General features: G+C 45.3%; 1 protein-coding gene across 1 annotated transcript in view; it reads right to left on the reverse strand.

Moving 5' to 3' along the window:
• Positions 1-17,043, reverse strand: part of VWA3A (von Willebrand factor A domain containing 3A) — a 147,592-nt gene that overhangs the window by 53,233 nt on the left and 77,316 nt on the right. The window contains exons 14-17 of the mRNA XM_063428878.1: positions 9,947-10,050; positions 8,850-8,930; positions 7,844-7,938; positions 6,221-6,340 (exon numbers count right to left, since the gene is read on the reverse strand). Coding sequence (XP_063284948.1) covers positions 6,221-6,340; positions 7,844-7,938; positions 8,850-8,930; positions 9,947-10,050 — 400 coding nt within the window. The remainder of the gene's footprint in view (positions 1-6,220; positions 6,341-7,843; positions 7,939-8,849; positions 8,931-9,946; positions 10,051-17,043) is intronic.

Raw genomic sequence — 17,043 nt, forward strand, 5'->3', positions numbered from 1 at the left:
GCAGCCTTAGGCCTGGGGGGCAAAACCAGTTAAGTGGCCCATTGCGGCACCAAATCAGTTCACCGTCCATGCCCACCTTTTTCTGGTTTTATAACGGATATTGATGTTATGCTAATCAGTAGCTCTTTGCCATACCCGCTCCTTCACCAAATCAGTTCACCGTCCATGCCCATCTTTTTCTGGTTTTATAACGGATATTGATGTTATGCTAATCAGTAGCTCTTTGCCATACCCGCTCCTTCAAGGCTCTGACTTTCAATGTTGTCAGAGCACAGGCTGAGAATCTCTGAGCCTGTGCTCTGACTCACTAACTGAGCGCCGGAACCACGAGGGAGAGGATATGATCTGACTGCACCTACTGCTGGTGCGCACCAGTGGACCACCAGCGAATCGTTTAAATTAAATATGCTGGTGTACCCAACTTGTGAGCTGTGTTGGCCGCCGGGTGCCTCTGTTGTCATGGCACCCTGCGTGACCGCACAGCTTGCCCACCCTAACGGCTGGCCCTGCTGACACACACTGACGTTACTACTTAGACATCCCTCAATATTAATACAGAGATGAGAGTAAACACCAATAAACTGTGGAAACAGAGCTGATCCCCCCCAAATTTATAAAGGTTTGCTTAGAGGATTTATTCAAGATTAAATCATGCCTCCTCCTCTCTCCCCCATGCGCTGCTCTGTAGGCTGGGAGGAAGTGAAGAGTAATCACAGTCTCCCAGCACAACGCCACCTGTGGCTGCATGGGGAACAGCTGTTTAATGTAATGCTTGCAGGACGGCCAGCTGCCGCAGAACCCCTTTGTTTCCGTCTCTGCAAAGGGCTCTAGGCACTGCTTGTTGTGAGTGTGAGCCACTGTAAATTAGGGGCAGAGGGCACTTGCACTGCGGTCAAGACGGGTCTGGGCAGGAGGAGAGTGCAGTGCAATCAGTGCACTCCCCTCCTGTGGGTCACCAGTAGACTGGTGCACCTGCCCAGGATCAGAGCCGGTGCAAGGATTTTTGCCGCCCTAGACAAAATATAAATTTGCCGCCCCCCCCCATGTGACATCACAATGCCCCACCCATATGATCTGCCATATGAACTAACGCCAGTGCTGCACACAGTGTGTGTTTACATTAAAAAGCCTGCAGGGACCAGCTATAGACACCAGAACCACTTCATTAAGCTATAGTGTCCCTTTAATGTGAGGTAAATTATAGATTAGTGTCACTAATAATATACTAGATTGCCTACTTACAATTAGATGAGGATGATGATGGGCAGCAGTTTGGCTCCACTGGTCTGGTGTAGAACAGGACCTCTGGAGGCTGTTTGCAACTGTGGTCACAAAATTCAACGTTCTGGGAGAATTGGAAGCAGCTCCATTTTTTGGGGGCCTCTTACACAGCTCAAGGTCTGGGCCCCAGTGCCTGACGGTGAGTATGCCCATAAGGCCCACTCATAAGTCCACTTATATGTTCCACCCACCCACCCATGAGCTCGCTCACAGGGAGTGGAGTGTGTAGGGGATGTGTTATGTGTTATCTCATATGTGTGCTTATGGTATGTAGTGTATAGGGATACCAGTTTGTGCAGGTGATGCAGTGTGTTTGTGTGTAGTGGAAGCAGTGTGTATTTGTGTATAAGGGATGTATTATGTGTTTCTGGTTGTGTGTGAGGGATGCATTGTGTGAATCTGTGTTTGTATGCATAAGGGATGCAAGGTGTGTGTCTGTATGTGTGTGCATTGAGTGTAAGAGATGCATTGTGTTTCTGTGTGTATGTAAGAAAAACAGTGTGTGTGTTTGCATGTGTGTGTAAGGGTTTGCATTGTATGTTTCTGTGTATGTGTGCAAATGATGCATTGTCTTTGTGTGTAAGGGTTGCATTGTGTGTGTGTGTAATGGATGCATTGTGTGTTTCTCTGTGTGTAAGGGAAGCATGTTCTGTTTCTGTGTATGTATAGGGATGCATTGTGTGTTTCTGTGTATGTATAGGGGTGCATTGTGTGTTTCTGTGTATATATAGGGATGCATTGTGTGTGTGTGTGTGTGCGCGTTAGGGATCGACCGATTATCGGTTTTACCGATATAATCGGCCGATATTCGGTATTTTCGGCAATATCGGTATCGGCCAATAGGGATACCGATATTGCCGATAATACCTCCCAGGACCGCCAGGCTCATTACAAGCCCGGCGGTCCTGGGGGGGCGGGCAGCAAGCGTTTACTCACCTCCCAGCAGCTCCTCCAGCTCCCCAGTGTAAATCTCGCGAGACCCGCGGCCAGCTCTGACGGCCGCGGGTCTCGCGAGATTTACACTGGGGAGCTGGAGGAGCTGCTGGGAGGTGAGTAAGCGCTTGCTGCCCACCCCACTTCCCTCCCCTCCCCTCCCCAGCTAAGCCAATGCCACTGGACCACCAGGGATTAACATATCCCCCCTCCCTGGCAAGGCAACAAGCAGGGAGGGGGGACATCAAAAAATAAATGATAATTAAATATATATATATATATATATATATATATATATAAAAAATTATATAAAAATTTAAAAAACATTTTTTTAATAAAAAATGCCCCCACACACACACTATTATTATACACATACACTACACAAACACACTGTGTATATAATTCAGTGTGTTTGTATAGTGTGTGTGTATTTATAATGCACACTACACACACTGTATTATATACACACACTATACAAACACACTGCATTATATACACACACACTATACAAACACACACTGCATTATATACACACACACTATACAAACACACACTGCATTATATACACACACTGCATTATATACACACACACTATACAAACACACACTGCATTATATACACACACACACTATACAAACACACTGCATTATATACACACACACTATACAAACACACACTGCATTATATACACACACACTATACAAACACACACTGCATTATATACACACACTGCATTATATACACACACACTATACAAACACACACTGCATTATATATACACACTATACAAACACACACTGCATTATATACACACACACTATACAAACACACTGCATTATATATACACACACTATACAAACACACTGCATTATATACACACACACTATACAAACACACTGCATTATATACACACACACTATACAAACACACTGCATTATATACACACACACTATACAAACACACTGCATTATATACACACACACACTATACAAACACACACTGCATTATATACACACACACTATACAAACACACACTGCATTATATACACACACACACTATACAAACACACACTGCATTATATACACACACACACTATACACACACACACTATACAAACACACACTGCATTATATACACACACACTATACAAACACACTGCATTATATACACACACACTATACAAACACACACTGCATTATATACACACACACACTATACAAACACACACTGCATTATATACACACACACACACTATACAAACACACTGCATTATATACACACACACTATACAAACACACTGCATTATATACACACACACACTATACAAACACACACTGCATTATATACACACACACACTATACAAACACACTGCATTATATACACACACACACTATACAAACACACTGCATTATATACACACACACACTATACAAACACACTGCATTATATACACACACACTATACAAACACACTGCATTATATACACACACACTATACAAACACACTGCATCGTATACACACACACTATACAAACACACTGCATCGTATACACACACACTATACAAACACACTGCATCGTATACACACACACACTATACAAACACACTGCATCGTATACACACACTATACAAACACACTGCATCATATACACACACACACTATACAAACACACTGCATCATATACACACACACACTATACAAAACACACGGCATCATATACACACACTATACAAACACACTGCATCATATACACACACACTATACAAACACACTGCATCATATACACACACACACACTATACAACACACTGCATTATATACACACACACTATACAACACACTGCATTATATACACACACACTATACAACACACTGCATTATATACACACCCACTGCATTATACACACACACACACTATACAAACACACTGCATTATATACACACACACACACACACACACACACTATACAAACACACTGCATTATACACACACACACTATACAAACACTGCATTATATACACACATACTATACAAACACACTGCATTATATACACACACACACTATACAAACACACTGCATTATATACACACACACTATACAAACACACACACACACACACTATACAAACACACTGCATTATATACACACACACTGCATCCACTACACACACTGCATCCACTACACACACTGCATCCACTACACACACACTGCACAAACACTGCATCCACTACACACACATACACAGCTCCCCTGTCTAAACACACTGCATCCACTACACGTGGCATGTATATTTTGTGCATTTACCTTTAGAAATTGTTTTTTATTTTCCAAAATGGTAAATGTACAGAATATCGGCAAATTATATCGGCTATCGGCCTGAAAGTTCACAGAATATCGGTATCGGTATCGGCTCTAAAAAATCAATATCGGTCGATCCCTAGTGCGCGTAGTGTTAAAGAGCTCCCTGTCTTGCCCCCTGTCCTATAGAGCTGTCCCTTCTGTCCCTTAGAGCTCTCCCCTGCCCCTTAGTGGTCTCTCCTCTCCCCCACCCTCCCCTAGCGGTCTCTTCTCACACTCACCCACCCTCCCTGTGCTCTTCTCATCCCCCCTCCACCCTCCCTGTGTTCTTCTCACTCCTCCCTCTGTGTTCTCCCCCCCCTGTGTCCTTCTTACCCCCCCTCCTCCCTGTGTTCTTCTTACTCCCCCCTTGTTCTTCTTACCCCCTTCTTATTACTCCCCCCTTCTTCTTCTTCTTAACCCTCCTACTTCTTCTTACCCCCTCTTCTTCTTCTTACCCCTTCCTTCTTCTTCTTACCCCCCTTCTTCTTCTTACCCCCCTTCTTCTTACTCCCCCCTCTTCTTCTTACTCCCCCTTCTTCTTACCCCCTCTTCTTCTTACCCCCTCTTCTTCTTACCCCCTTCTTCTAATTACTCCCCACTCTTGTTCTTACTCCCCCCTTCTTCTTCTTACCCCCTCTTTCTCTTATCTCCCCTCCTTCTTACTCCCCCCTCTTATTATCCCCCCCTCCCCTCTTCTTACTCCCTCTCTTCCCTCTTCTTACTCTCCCTCCCCTCCCCTTACTCTCCCCCCTCCCCTCTTTTTACTCTCCCCCCTCCCCTCTTTTTACTCTCCCCCTCCCCTCTTTTTACTCTCTCGCCCCCCTCTTTTTACTCTCTCCCCCTTTTTACTCTCTCCCCCCCCTTTTTACTCTCCCCCCCCTTTTTACTCCCTCCCCCCCTCTTTTTACTCCCTCCCCCCCTCTTTTTACTCCCTCCCCCCCTCTTTTTACTCTCCCCCCTTTTTACTCCCTCCACCCCCCCTTTTTACTCCCTCCACCCCCCTTTTTACCCCCCCTTTTTACTCCCTCCCCCCCTCTTTTTACTCTCTCCCCCCCTTTTTACTCTCTCCCCCCCTTTTTACTCTCTCCCCCCCTCTTTTTACTCCCTCCCCCCCTCTTTTTACTCCCTCCCCCCCTCTTTTTACTCTCCCCCCCTTTTTACTCTCTCCAGCCCGCCCCTTTTAGGTTAGCAGTTTGAATTGGATTCTGAAGGGTACAGGAAGCCAACTTTAACCTGTGGCTTTTGATGCAAAGAACCAAAGGATTCTATCCTATTCTAATGGTATAAGACTGTGAATGAATGAGTTCAAATACTTGAAATCTATTGTAATTAATGCACTGTTATACAGTATATATCATATCATTCTTGATATTTATTGTAATTAATAAACTGTTATAGAGTATATATCATTCTTTAGATCACACTATAGGAACATTCTACACTGGTTTAATATGCTACATGTGTACCTCACATACAATTCATAATATTCACATCAAAAAGTATAGTTTTTAAAGAGAGTTAGCCATGTTTTGTGTGTTTTGCCAGAGCTGATTTAGCCCTGGATGCTACATATGTAAACAGGGAGCTACTTCTCCCTGGACTGTGTAAACACTACTAAGGTAAATGTACAAATGCTTTTTTTTTTTAACATTGGGTAACTCACACTATGATGTTGAATAAATCTTTGTTTGCCATTTGCTCTTCTAGAAGAAGGCGCAGAGAGTGCTGAATATTGATAATGTGCATGGCGTTTGCAACCGATATGTCCACCAACAATACCACCCTATGGAGAAAAAAAAACAACTCAACGTTGAGAAATGCATTGGCGTCTGCATGTTATAAAATGGTAATAGCTAAAATTTTAATGAAAATAAAGGGAAACAGAGCCTACAACAGCTGGAGTACCAGCATTAGACAACAACTTTCTAAAAATGGATTAGTGAAAACTCACAGAAATGTGCCTATAATTAAGCCACAGTAAAGGTGAGACTGATTTGTTCACTTATTTGCCATGAAATAGACAATAAAGACAGATGGAAGAACCCTTCCAAAAAACATCAGAATCACTGCCGTCATTTATCATGAGTGGCTGCAACATCAAATGCCACCATTAAAATACTCAACTACTCAAAACGAAACATGTCCAAAAATAGCACTAACTGTGCTGAAATTATTTGGCGTCTGAGAAGGTGGTGCAATTGAATGTACATCCCATGAAAATGTCAAATACCGGTAAATTAAAAAAAATATGCCACATATTGCTGCCATTAACCAATAAAGCCTGGTTTGTGCAATGTGTATCTTCTGGGACGTAGAGTCACAGATTGTTACTAATAGGGCCATGTGAATATTATCAGCATTCTCTCTCTGTTATAAAGTTAAGAAAAATTAAGATGTGACAGGCAATATATTGCACATTAAATGAGCAAGTACCAAATTTATGTCACCAACTCATTTTAATGAGATTTGTTATGTACTTTGGGATATGAAAGCCCAAAATTCAATCCCAAAGGAAGATGTTTCTCTAAACTCCTTGGACTAATATGAGAAATGTTGCATGGACCAACCATTTAGACACAATTTGTTGCCTGCATCCCCCTCACACAGAATATTACAGATTGTCTAAACTGTGAATTTCAAATGGAGGTTTAGGGGTAATCAACACAGCTTTGAGTGTGGCAAATTAGTAAGTGTCATGTGACTCAGGACCTCCTCTGTGGGTGGCACTGACAGCACCAGCAAAAGTCAGTCCAAGGACCAAAGGATATGTACCGCCAGAGCTTGCTGGCCAATACATATTATCATGGTTTAGTTATTTAAAGGGATACTATAGTCACCCAGACCACTTCAGCTCAATGAAGTGGTCTGGGTGCCAGGTCCCTCTAGGGTTAACCCTGCCTGCTGTAAACATAGCAGTTTCAGAGAAACTGCTATGTTTACATTTGGGGTTAAGCCAGCCTCTAGTGGCTGTCTTCTGGACAGCCACTAGAGGCGCATCTGCGACGCTGGAGGCATTTTATGCCTCCATCACGCAGAGCGTCCATAGAAAAGACGGGGGAGCTGACGTCGGCGGGGGAGGAGAGGTAAGTGAGCCCGGCGGTGGGATAAGGTGAGTAACTGAAGGGGTTTTAATCTTCAGCACCAAGGGAAGGGGAAACCCTCAGGGTACTATACTGTCAGGAAAACTGATTGTTTTTTCTGACACTATAGTGATCCTTTAACAATGTACTATACAAATACCGTTAGCGTTTACATACAAATACATGTGCTTTACACCAATATATACCTTTTTTCACAGATTGTGCCCCAGAATTTTTTGCTGCCGTTTGTAAGCCAGTCTATTCTTTTCTCATAGGTTTTTGCAACTTTTGCAAGTTGTATCTGTAAAATACACAAAGCCAATTGATGCAAAATAAAGGCTATTCAAGGCCAAATTTCCAATGCGAAGATATTTCTTCTAACATAAATCGTTCATGTATTTGGCTTACTGGATCATTTTGCGAAGCAAGCAAATATAAAGCAAGCTAAATTAACCAGTTACTCAGTCTGTTACACTGGTTGGTTTTTCCTATCACAAAAAGAAATAGGAAGGAACACTATACATTTATAGTTAAAGGAACACTATAGAGTCAGGAACACAAACATTTATTCCTGACCCTGTAGTGTTAAAAAACACAATCTAGCCCCCCTTGCTCGCCTAAATAGAGTAAATTCTTACTTTTTTTCAGCTCTGCCCCTGATCTGCCTACTTGGCTGACATCATCAAAAGTTATGATCTTAGCCAATCACATTGCTTTCCAATAGGAAACCATTGGATTGGCTGAACGTGTTAAGGAGGGAGATCAGGGGCAGAGCCAGCACAAGCCAAACACAGCCTTGGCCAATCAGCATCTCCTCTTGTGTAGCACTGCCCCAGAAAGCACCTCTAGCAGCCATCCGAGGAGTGGCCAGTGGAGGTATCTCTAGGCTGTAATGTAAATACTGCCCTTCTCTGAAAACACAGTGTTTGCTGCAAAAAGCCTGAAGGGACTGATTATACTCACCAGAACAAATACAATAAGCTGTAGTTGTTCTGGTGACTATAGTGTCCCTTTGAATTTTCTTGAAAACTTTTTATTCAAAAATACAAAAAAAATATGGAAATGTGAAAATTCTTCTAAACTGCCTGCTATACATAATTTTGCTATTGGACTGTGAGGACAAAATACTAATAACATATATCTAGTAAAACCACCTGTCACGGTCTCATTACATATAGATATAACTACCATTTAGCCAAGTGAATGCGTTACCTGGTAATCATAGAGTGCTGGGGGATCAACATGCACATTCTTGATAGACCCATCATGCCACTCAAACTGCAGCATTACCCTCTATAGAAACAAAGTTGATTGTTATTACTTAGGAGACTGATACAATAAATCACAATATTTCACAATAACAAACAGGGCCAGATTAACATAGGGGCCAATTAAACTAAAGATCCGGGCTCATGCCCATGAAATAAAGCCATGAATTCAATCCATTATATATATTTACTACTCTTCACATGCCCTTGCTATGTGCAGAGAGAATTAAGTAATTACGTTTGGGAATTTAGGAGGGATGCAGGGGAACAACACTTGTGTGGACAGGCTTGACTTGACCACATTTTTAAAACATTATATAAATAATGCCTAGAGAAGATGGGAAATATTACAATAATAATAGAGATCCATGTCTCAATCTCGCTCAATAAAAAGCTCTTGTTTATTCAGAATCTGGAATGACTCACAAAGGCTGGAACCCAAGGGAAGAACCATGCATATCCCATAAAACCATAACAGCAGCGGATGAATTTGTTAGATATGTAGTTTACTATTCGCTGCTAGTTTAATTCATGAAAGAACATGAAAGAAACTACTATGCCTTCTTCTAGAACAGCTTCATGTATGTTTTTTATGAAACTAGCAATTCACATGGCTGTAGTATAGGTTTCTTCCCAGAAAAGGGAAGTAGGACCGGGTATGCACATACACTGTGGGTCACACTTAACAAATACCAGGGAGGGCAGAGATACCAACTGTGATGTCCCTAGGGAGAGTAGAACTGCAGCGATTTTTGCTAGAAGTCATATACTAAACGTTACAGAATCAAAGAATATACAGAATTATTTTCAACGTATGCTGGATATGTAGCTATGGTACTTGGGAAGTCCAGTATCCTAAGAAAATGAAAACATTGGAAGCTACAGTAAAGGTATAACCCACACGATGGTGTAATCAGCAGAGGTAAAACTCAAGGACTCTAAAGCTCCACAAGGATGCATTCTTCTTCAGAGTGTGAAATCTCTGAAAAACGCAGAAAATTCTAATCGATTTGTAAATATGTTCGAAAAATTACGATTTACCTCATGAAGAGTAGATGAGACAGTTTTCTGAAGGATGGGTACAAAGTCCTCGACCATGGAATAAGCGTTTGGAGCTAATATTTGATACAGGCTCAGTTTTTTTGCTGAAACATATAAATATAGTTACTCTTCATCATAATACGGCAAACAATTGAAGTGTAAAATAGTTTATTTCATTTATATTACATTTCTTATATAGCGCCCAGCACAAGAGAGCTTCATAGAGATTAGTGATGCTATATTGTAAGCAATAAAACATTAACCAATCAGGTGGATTAAGTTTAGAAGATGGCACGTTGTGCTGTGTACAATACAGTTCATGGAAGAGCACCCTCTGTCCCATCCAATCTACTGAACTCCTGTATCACATGATTTCAAGTTACCTGCACTTGATAATATAGTTACATAGTAATCTATTATTATCGGCATTTATACAGCGCCAACATATTCCGCAGTGCTTTACGATGTTATAAAGGGGGGAATTTAACAGTACAAAATGTTACAGGAACAATAGGTCAAAGCTCGTTTGAGCAGGGTCATCATCAACCTATTGTTCCTATATAATTTTGTAAATGTCTCATTTATTGTTAAATCTCCTCCCGTCCAGAATATTGTAAAGCTCTGCGGAATACTATTTGGCGCTATATAAATACCAATAATAAAGAAGACTCTGCTAAAATAAAATCTAGGAGAGGTTGGGTATCAAAACAAAATAGGGTGGCAACGTGAGGGGTAGCAACCAAACGGTAGGGTGGTAAGTAGCAGAATGATAAGGTTAAAGTGGAACGTAACCCTTAAAGGAACACTATAGCCACCTAAATTACTTTAGCTAAATAAAGCAGTTTTAGTGTATAGATCATTCCCCTGCAATGTCACTGCTCAATTTCACTGTCATTTAGGAGTTAAATCACTTTGTTTCTGTTTATGCAGCCCTAGCCACACCTCCCCTGGCTATGATTGACAGAGCCTGCATGAAAACAAAAACTGGTTTCACTTTCAAACAGATGTAATTTACCTTAAATAATTGGATCTCAATCTCTAAATTGAACTTTAATCACATACAGGAGGCTCTTGCAGGGTCTAGCAAGCTATTAACATAGCAGGGGATAAGAAAATCATAATTAAACAGAACTTGCAATAAAGAAAGCCTAAATAGGGCTCTCTTTAGAGGAAGTGTTTATGGAAGGCTGTGCAAGTCACATGCAGGGAGGTGTGACTAGGGTTCATAAACAAAGGGATTTAACTCCTAAATGGCAGAGGACTATATACACCAAAACTGCTTCAATAAGCTAAAGTTGTTCAGGTGACTATATGTTTTGAACTGGATTGGCTATACATTTACCGCCCACCACGCCAAGAGATGTCCTCATGAGACTTCACTATTACCACATCAAGGACCAAATCCTCAGGGCACACAGAACCAAGAAGAACCTTCCGGACCGGTTCAGGGACGTCTTATTGTTTATGGACTTATCCGCAGAGACACTACGTCGCAAGCGATCCTTTAAGGAAGTAGCCGACGCTCTGAGACATCAAAACGTCCCGTACCGTTGGGGATATCCGGCCAAGCTCCTTATCACGAAAGGAGGTAAACTTTTCAAAGCAAACACGCCAAGAGAAGGACTGAACCTCCTGAAAACTGCTTCAATAAGCTAAAGTTGTTCAGGTGACTATAGTGTTCCTTTAAGTAAGAGCGAGAGATAGGTTTGTGAAATACAAGTTAAAAAGCCAATCCAGTTCAAAACATTTTATGCTGTTGATCCAAAAGAAGACAACCCATCTTTGCTTTAACAAGTATTATTTGTTAGATAATAGTTATAATAATCTTCTCAAATAATAATAACAACAAAACACCTATCTGTACATTATCTGTTTATCATTCATTGCTCCACCTTCGAATTTATAAATGGCATGCTTTAATTTGGCAAATTGTAATGCAGCAGCCATGGTATTACGCTGTTACTCACAATGTACCTGGATATTTCCTGCTCTATACAATTGCTCAGGATATCCTGTGATCATATTAATTATTCTAATGGCACCACTTCTTAGCCATAAGTCATAACAGTGCATTCATAATATTGCTTGCATAACCAAGTGACCAACAGCTAAGAGCCGTACTCTTAAAGCTCACCTTATCGGGGGCGTGGCTTGAGCGCCGAGCGGAATGGCGGCGTGAACCAGGAGCTCCCTGCAGGCTGAAATAAAAAACCCGTCTCACTAGCCTTAGCCCGTCGACAATGGGGAGAAATAACCGGTCCCAACAAGCTACTACGACCACCGACACCCCGAGGGGGTCACAGGCGACTAACATGCGCAAATTCCTCACAACCCAAGCAGATCAGGCCGATCAGGCCTCCGGGGAAACGGAAGCCTCAGGCACTACCCACGCGGCCTTGCCATGCGGCGGACACAACGAGCAGGTACTGACTCCACCCGATCTGCCCCCTTCCCAGCTGGACTGGGCGACTATACTGAGCAACCTGCCCACGAAATCCGACCTCAAAGAGGCCAACGATGCCCTCCACAAGTCTATAACTGGAGAATTACATGCCCTGAGGGAGGATATGCAGGGGATCCATACCAAACTGGCTCAACTAGAAGCTGACTGCGACCATGTCACGACGGCGCAGAACGCAACAGTAAGCATTATAAAACGACAAGAAACACAGTTACGCCAAATGGCCCTCCACATGGAAGACCTAGATAACAGGGGGCGACGACAGAACCTCAGGATCCGAGGTATACCGGAAGATCTAGACCAAACCACACCGATCCGTGACACACTCACGGAAATATTTAATGCCCTCCTGCAGAAACCGCCCGACTCGCCCGTTGAGTTTGTCAGGGCACACAGGGCACTCAGGCCCAGGGGCCCGCCGGAGTCCCCACCACGGGACGTCATCTGTTGCCTAACACACTTCCAGGTTAAGGAAGACATTTTGAGAAGTGCCAGAGACCGACGCCAAATCCTACACAAAGGGGCAGAACTACAACTCTACCCAGATTTATCCCCGGCAACCCTGGCGTACCGCAGGGCCATGCGCCCCCTCACGAGAGTGCTACAGACCAACAAAATTAGGTACCGCTGGAGCTTCCCTAATGGATTACAAATCACCACAAATACAGGCCCCTTTATGGTGAGGAGCGAAGAAGACTTTAGAGACATTACAAGAGAACTCCAACTGCCTCAGATACATCTACCCTGGCCTGACCCGATGGCCTTTTACACCTTTTCACCTGAGACTCAGAACAGACTGCAACAACCATCGAGGCCTCGGAGACCGAGACAACAAACCACGCGCCCCTCAGGCGCCAACATGTAAGCAACCGAGCTCCTAGAACCCCCCCAACCCGTGGTCCTCCACCGACGAACTAAACAGCCGATCCCATCTCAGCCCCGAGAAACCAGAGACTATGGACACACTAAATAGACTCCGCTGTGATGCTACACACCAAGCCATCGTGAGTCGAGACCCCCTACGATGACAAAAGCATAACGGAGACAGAGAGCACAACGAGAACTCCACAATTCAGTGGAGTAGGGTAACCTATCAGACTGAAAGGGCATTGAAGGGGTTCCCACCCGGGGGGTGGGAGGTAATGGGATGGGAACGTACTTAAGGCTATTCACTTTTATTATATCAAATAAGCTGTTTATTATAACCTGAGGGGGTCCCCCACACTGATGAGGTTCTCGCTTGGAGGGAGGGGGTAGCGGGACGGGAACCTGACCATTGTTAATTATCACTGTATCGTATATGCTGTGTAATGTGAACTAGGGGGGGCCCTTCGCGCTGGCTGGGCCCGGCTGCTGTCACCCACCTGCCCTGTGACGAACTTCGGGGAGCAGGCGGGCGGTGGCGCCGGCGGGGCCCACCTGGGGCGGGGGGCGCAACCGACAGGGGTGCCTGTGGGGCGGTAGTCAGGTGGAGGCTGCCCAGCCCGGGACCGCCGGCGCGGTGGACACCACGGGGCTCAGGGGAGGCGGGAGCCTGGGCCCCGGGGGGCCCGCTGTGCCGGTTACGCCCAAAACACCAGCAGTGAGGCCTAACAGCCTCAAAGGTAATAGGAATGACCCAGGCCTGGCCCTGGCCTCGTAGGCGCCAGCACTAAAACCAGATACATCCACGCAGCCCAATGGAAAGGGGACCTAATCACTACACCCCAGCTAGCTTAGCCGGGGGGACCAGGGGGAGGGGGATAGTGAAACGCTTAATGTCTTTCTTTAATAATGTTTGAACTGCCAGTTAATTGTATATATTTGTTGAGATGATTAATTCACTGTTAATGCTGTTGTTTATGCTACACCTCACAATAGCGACCGGACAGGATACACACGCGAGACCATCAACACACACAAACCCAGGAAGAGAAACACAAAGAGACGGGGAAGACGAACAAGCCCTTTATACCACCACTTATGAGCCGTACAGGGACACCTGGAGACATGTCACTAAGACGCCGACACAGACGCCCGGACACCCGACCACCGCCTGACAGGAGAGACGCCGACCAAACGGTGAGCAACCCACGTGCACCACTGGTGGTGCCGAGGACTGTGACTCCCCGACGTCTACACCTAACGGTCGAGAGACCGAGACACAGACTACACGTAACCCTACCCCCCCCCCCCTTGCATACCCCACTACCACCCTTACTGGACACCGGACGGCCCCCCCTGACTGCGACCCCAGACCAACTTTAGAACCGCCCACATAACGAGGACTAGGAACTGGAAGGGACACCCACCCAAGACACGAGAAGACAGACATGGCCCTGACGCCCGCTCCCCTACAGGTAATTACTATTAACGCAAAGGGACTTAACAAACCGGAGAAAAGATCCGGGGCACTGAGGGACTTTCACGAGCGGAGGGCCTCAGTAGTTATGATACAAGAAACGCATTTCAAGAAAGGGGCTAGACCCAAACTGACTGACCACCGCTACACGCAAGGCTACTACAGCGACTATCACGGGGGAAAGGCCAGGGGAACAGCGATACTACTCCACAAGAGCGTGCCGTTCCAGGGGGGAGAATGCATGACAGATGACGAAGGCAGATACCTATTCCTCAAAGGGAAAATAGCAGAGCGCCCATACACGTTCGCAACAGTATATGCCCCCAACACACGGCACTACAGCTTCCTCAAACAAACACTCCGCAGACTCATGGAGTTTAGGGAGGGAACCCTCATACTAGGGGGGGACTTTAACATGACATTGGACCCAACATGGGACACATCGTCAGGCACCTCCCACATTTCCACGCAACAACGGCAAACCGTTAAATCACTACTCCGCAGCCACCGCCTGGTCGACTGCTGGAGAGCCCACCACCCAGACACAAGAGACTACACCTTCTTTTCCCACCCGCACAACTCGTACTCACGCATAGACCACATATACACCACACACTACGACCTCCCACTGGTCACTCAAGCCACGATTGGTACGGCGACGTGGTCAGACCACGCGCCAGTCACCATCAAACTAAAATCACCACTCTTTCGCCCCACCACCCCGAAATGGAGATTAAATGAATATCTTCTAACTAACCCAGAGGTCGTAACCCTGATAGGCGACAAAATTAGAGACTACCTGTCCCTCAACACAGCCGAACACACGTCCCCGACAGTACGATGGGAAGCACACAAATCAGTAATAAGGGGACACTACATTCAACAAGGAGCGCTCATAAAGAAACAAACAGCACTAAGACTAGCAGGCCTCCTAGAGGAAATACACCAAACAGACGACCAAAACAAACTCGACCCGAGCCACAAGCTCCAATCCCGCCTCCTACAACTGAGGAGGGAATTAGCCACATTAATCCACTCTAAACATCACAGGGACGCCGCCAGACATAAAGCCTTCTTCACCCTACACGGGAACAAGAGTGGCAAGCTCCTGGCGGCTATGCTAAAGAAACGAAGGCAACATACATATATTGACAAGATCAGGGACAAAGGAGGGTCCATACACCGCATCCCATCGGACATCATGACAGCGATCCGCGCATACTACACGGATCTCTACACACTCCCGCAGCCCCAGACAGAACCAGCGAAGGCCCGCCTTCGCCATTCGATCCAAACATACCTAGCTAAGTACCCAATGCCGACCCTAGACGCTGAAACCGCCGAAGTGCTCGATGAACCCATCACAATAGAAGAGCTATCGGCGGCTATCAAGAGCACCAAACCCGGTAAAAGCCCAGGGCCAGACGGCCTGCCGGTGAAATATTACAAGACATACGCGGAGGAGCTGCTTCCACCAATGGTGGAAGCGTTCAACGCAGTAAGGGAAGGGGAATGTATCCCCAAGCAAGCCCTGACGGCCCACATAACTGTCATACCCAAAGATGGCAAAGACAGAGAATTCTGTGGGAACTACAGGCCAATCTCGCTGATAAACTGCGACGTCAAACTCCTAGCTAAGGTCCTGGCCACGCGCCTCACGAGGCACATCCCTTCTCTGATCCACCCTGATCAGGTGGGGTTCGTGACGGGACGCGAGGCCCGCGACAACACCATCAGGGCACTTACCCTCATGCACGGCAACGGGAGGACTGCCGAAGGCCTTCTCCTGCTATCCACGGACGCGGAGAAGGCCTTCGACAGGGTGGGATGGGAGTACCTCTTTGAAACACTAGCCCACATGGGTCTGGGCCCCCACCTCAGACAATGGATAGAGGCACTTTATCGAGAACCTACGGCCCAGGTACTGGTTAACGGGGCGCTGACGAGTGCCTTCACCATCCACAATGGCACCAGACAGGGGTGCCCCCTGTCGCCGCTCCTATTCGCTCTGGCCTTGGAGCCGTTCCTCACACATATCAGACACAACGTAGACATCACAGGCCTCACGACAGGCCCAGTACATCATAAGGTGGCGGCATACGCCGACGACCTGCTGTTTATGGTGACCAACCCAGTAATTACCCTACCGAATATAATGAAAGAACTACAGACATTTGGGGACATATCTAATATGAAAATTAATTACGGAAAATCACACATCCTAAACGTCAGCGTACCCCAAGCAAGGGCGGAATCCCTGAGACATAGCTTCCCCTTCCAATGGGCCGAAAACAA

The sequence above is a fragment of the Pelobates fuscus genome, chromosome 8 (genome assembly GCF_036172605.1).
Source record: "Pelobates fuscus isolate aPelFus1 chromosome 8, aPelFus1.pri, whole genome shotgun sequence".
Lineage (NCBI taxonomy): Eukaryota > Metazoa > Chordata > Amphibia > Anura > Pelobatidae > Pelobates > Pelobates fuscus.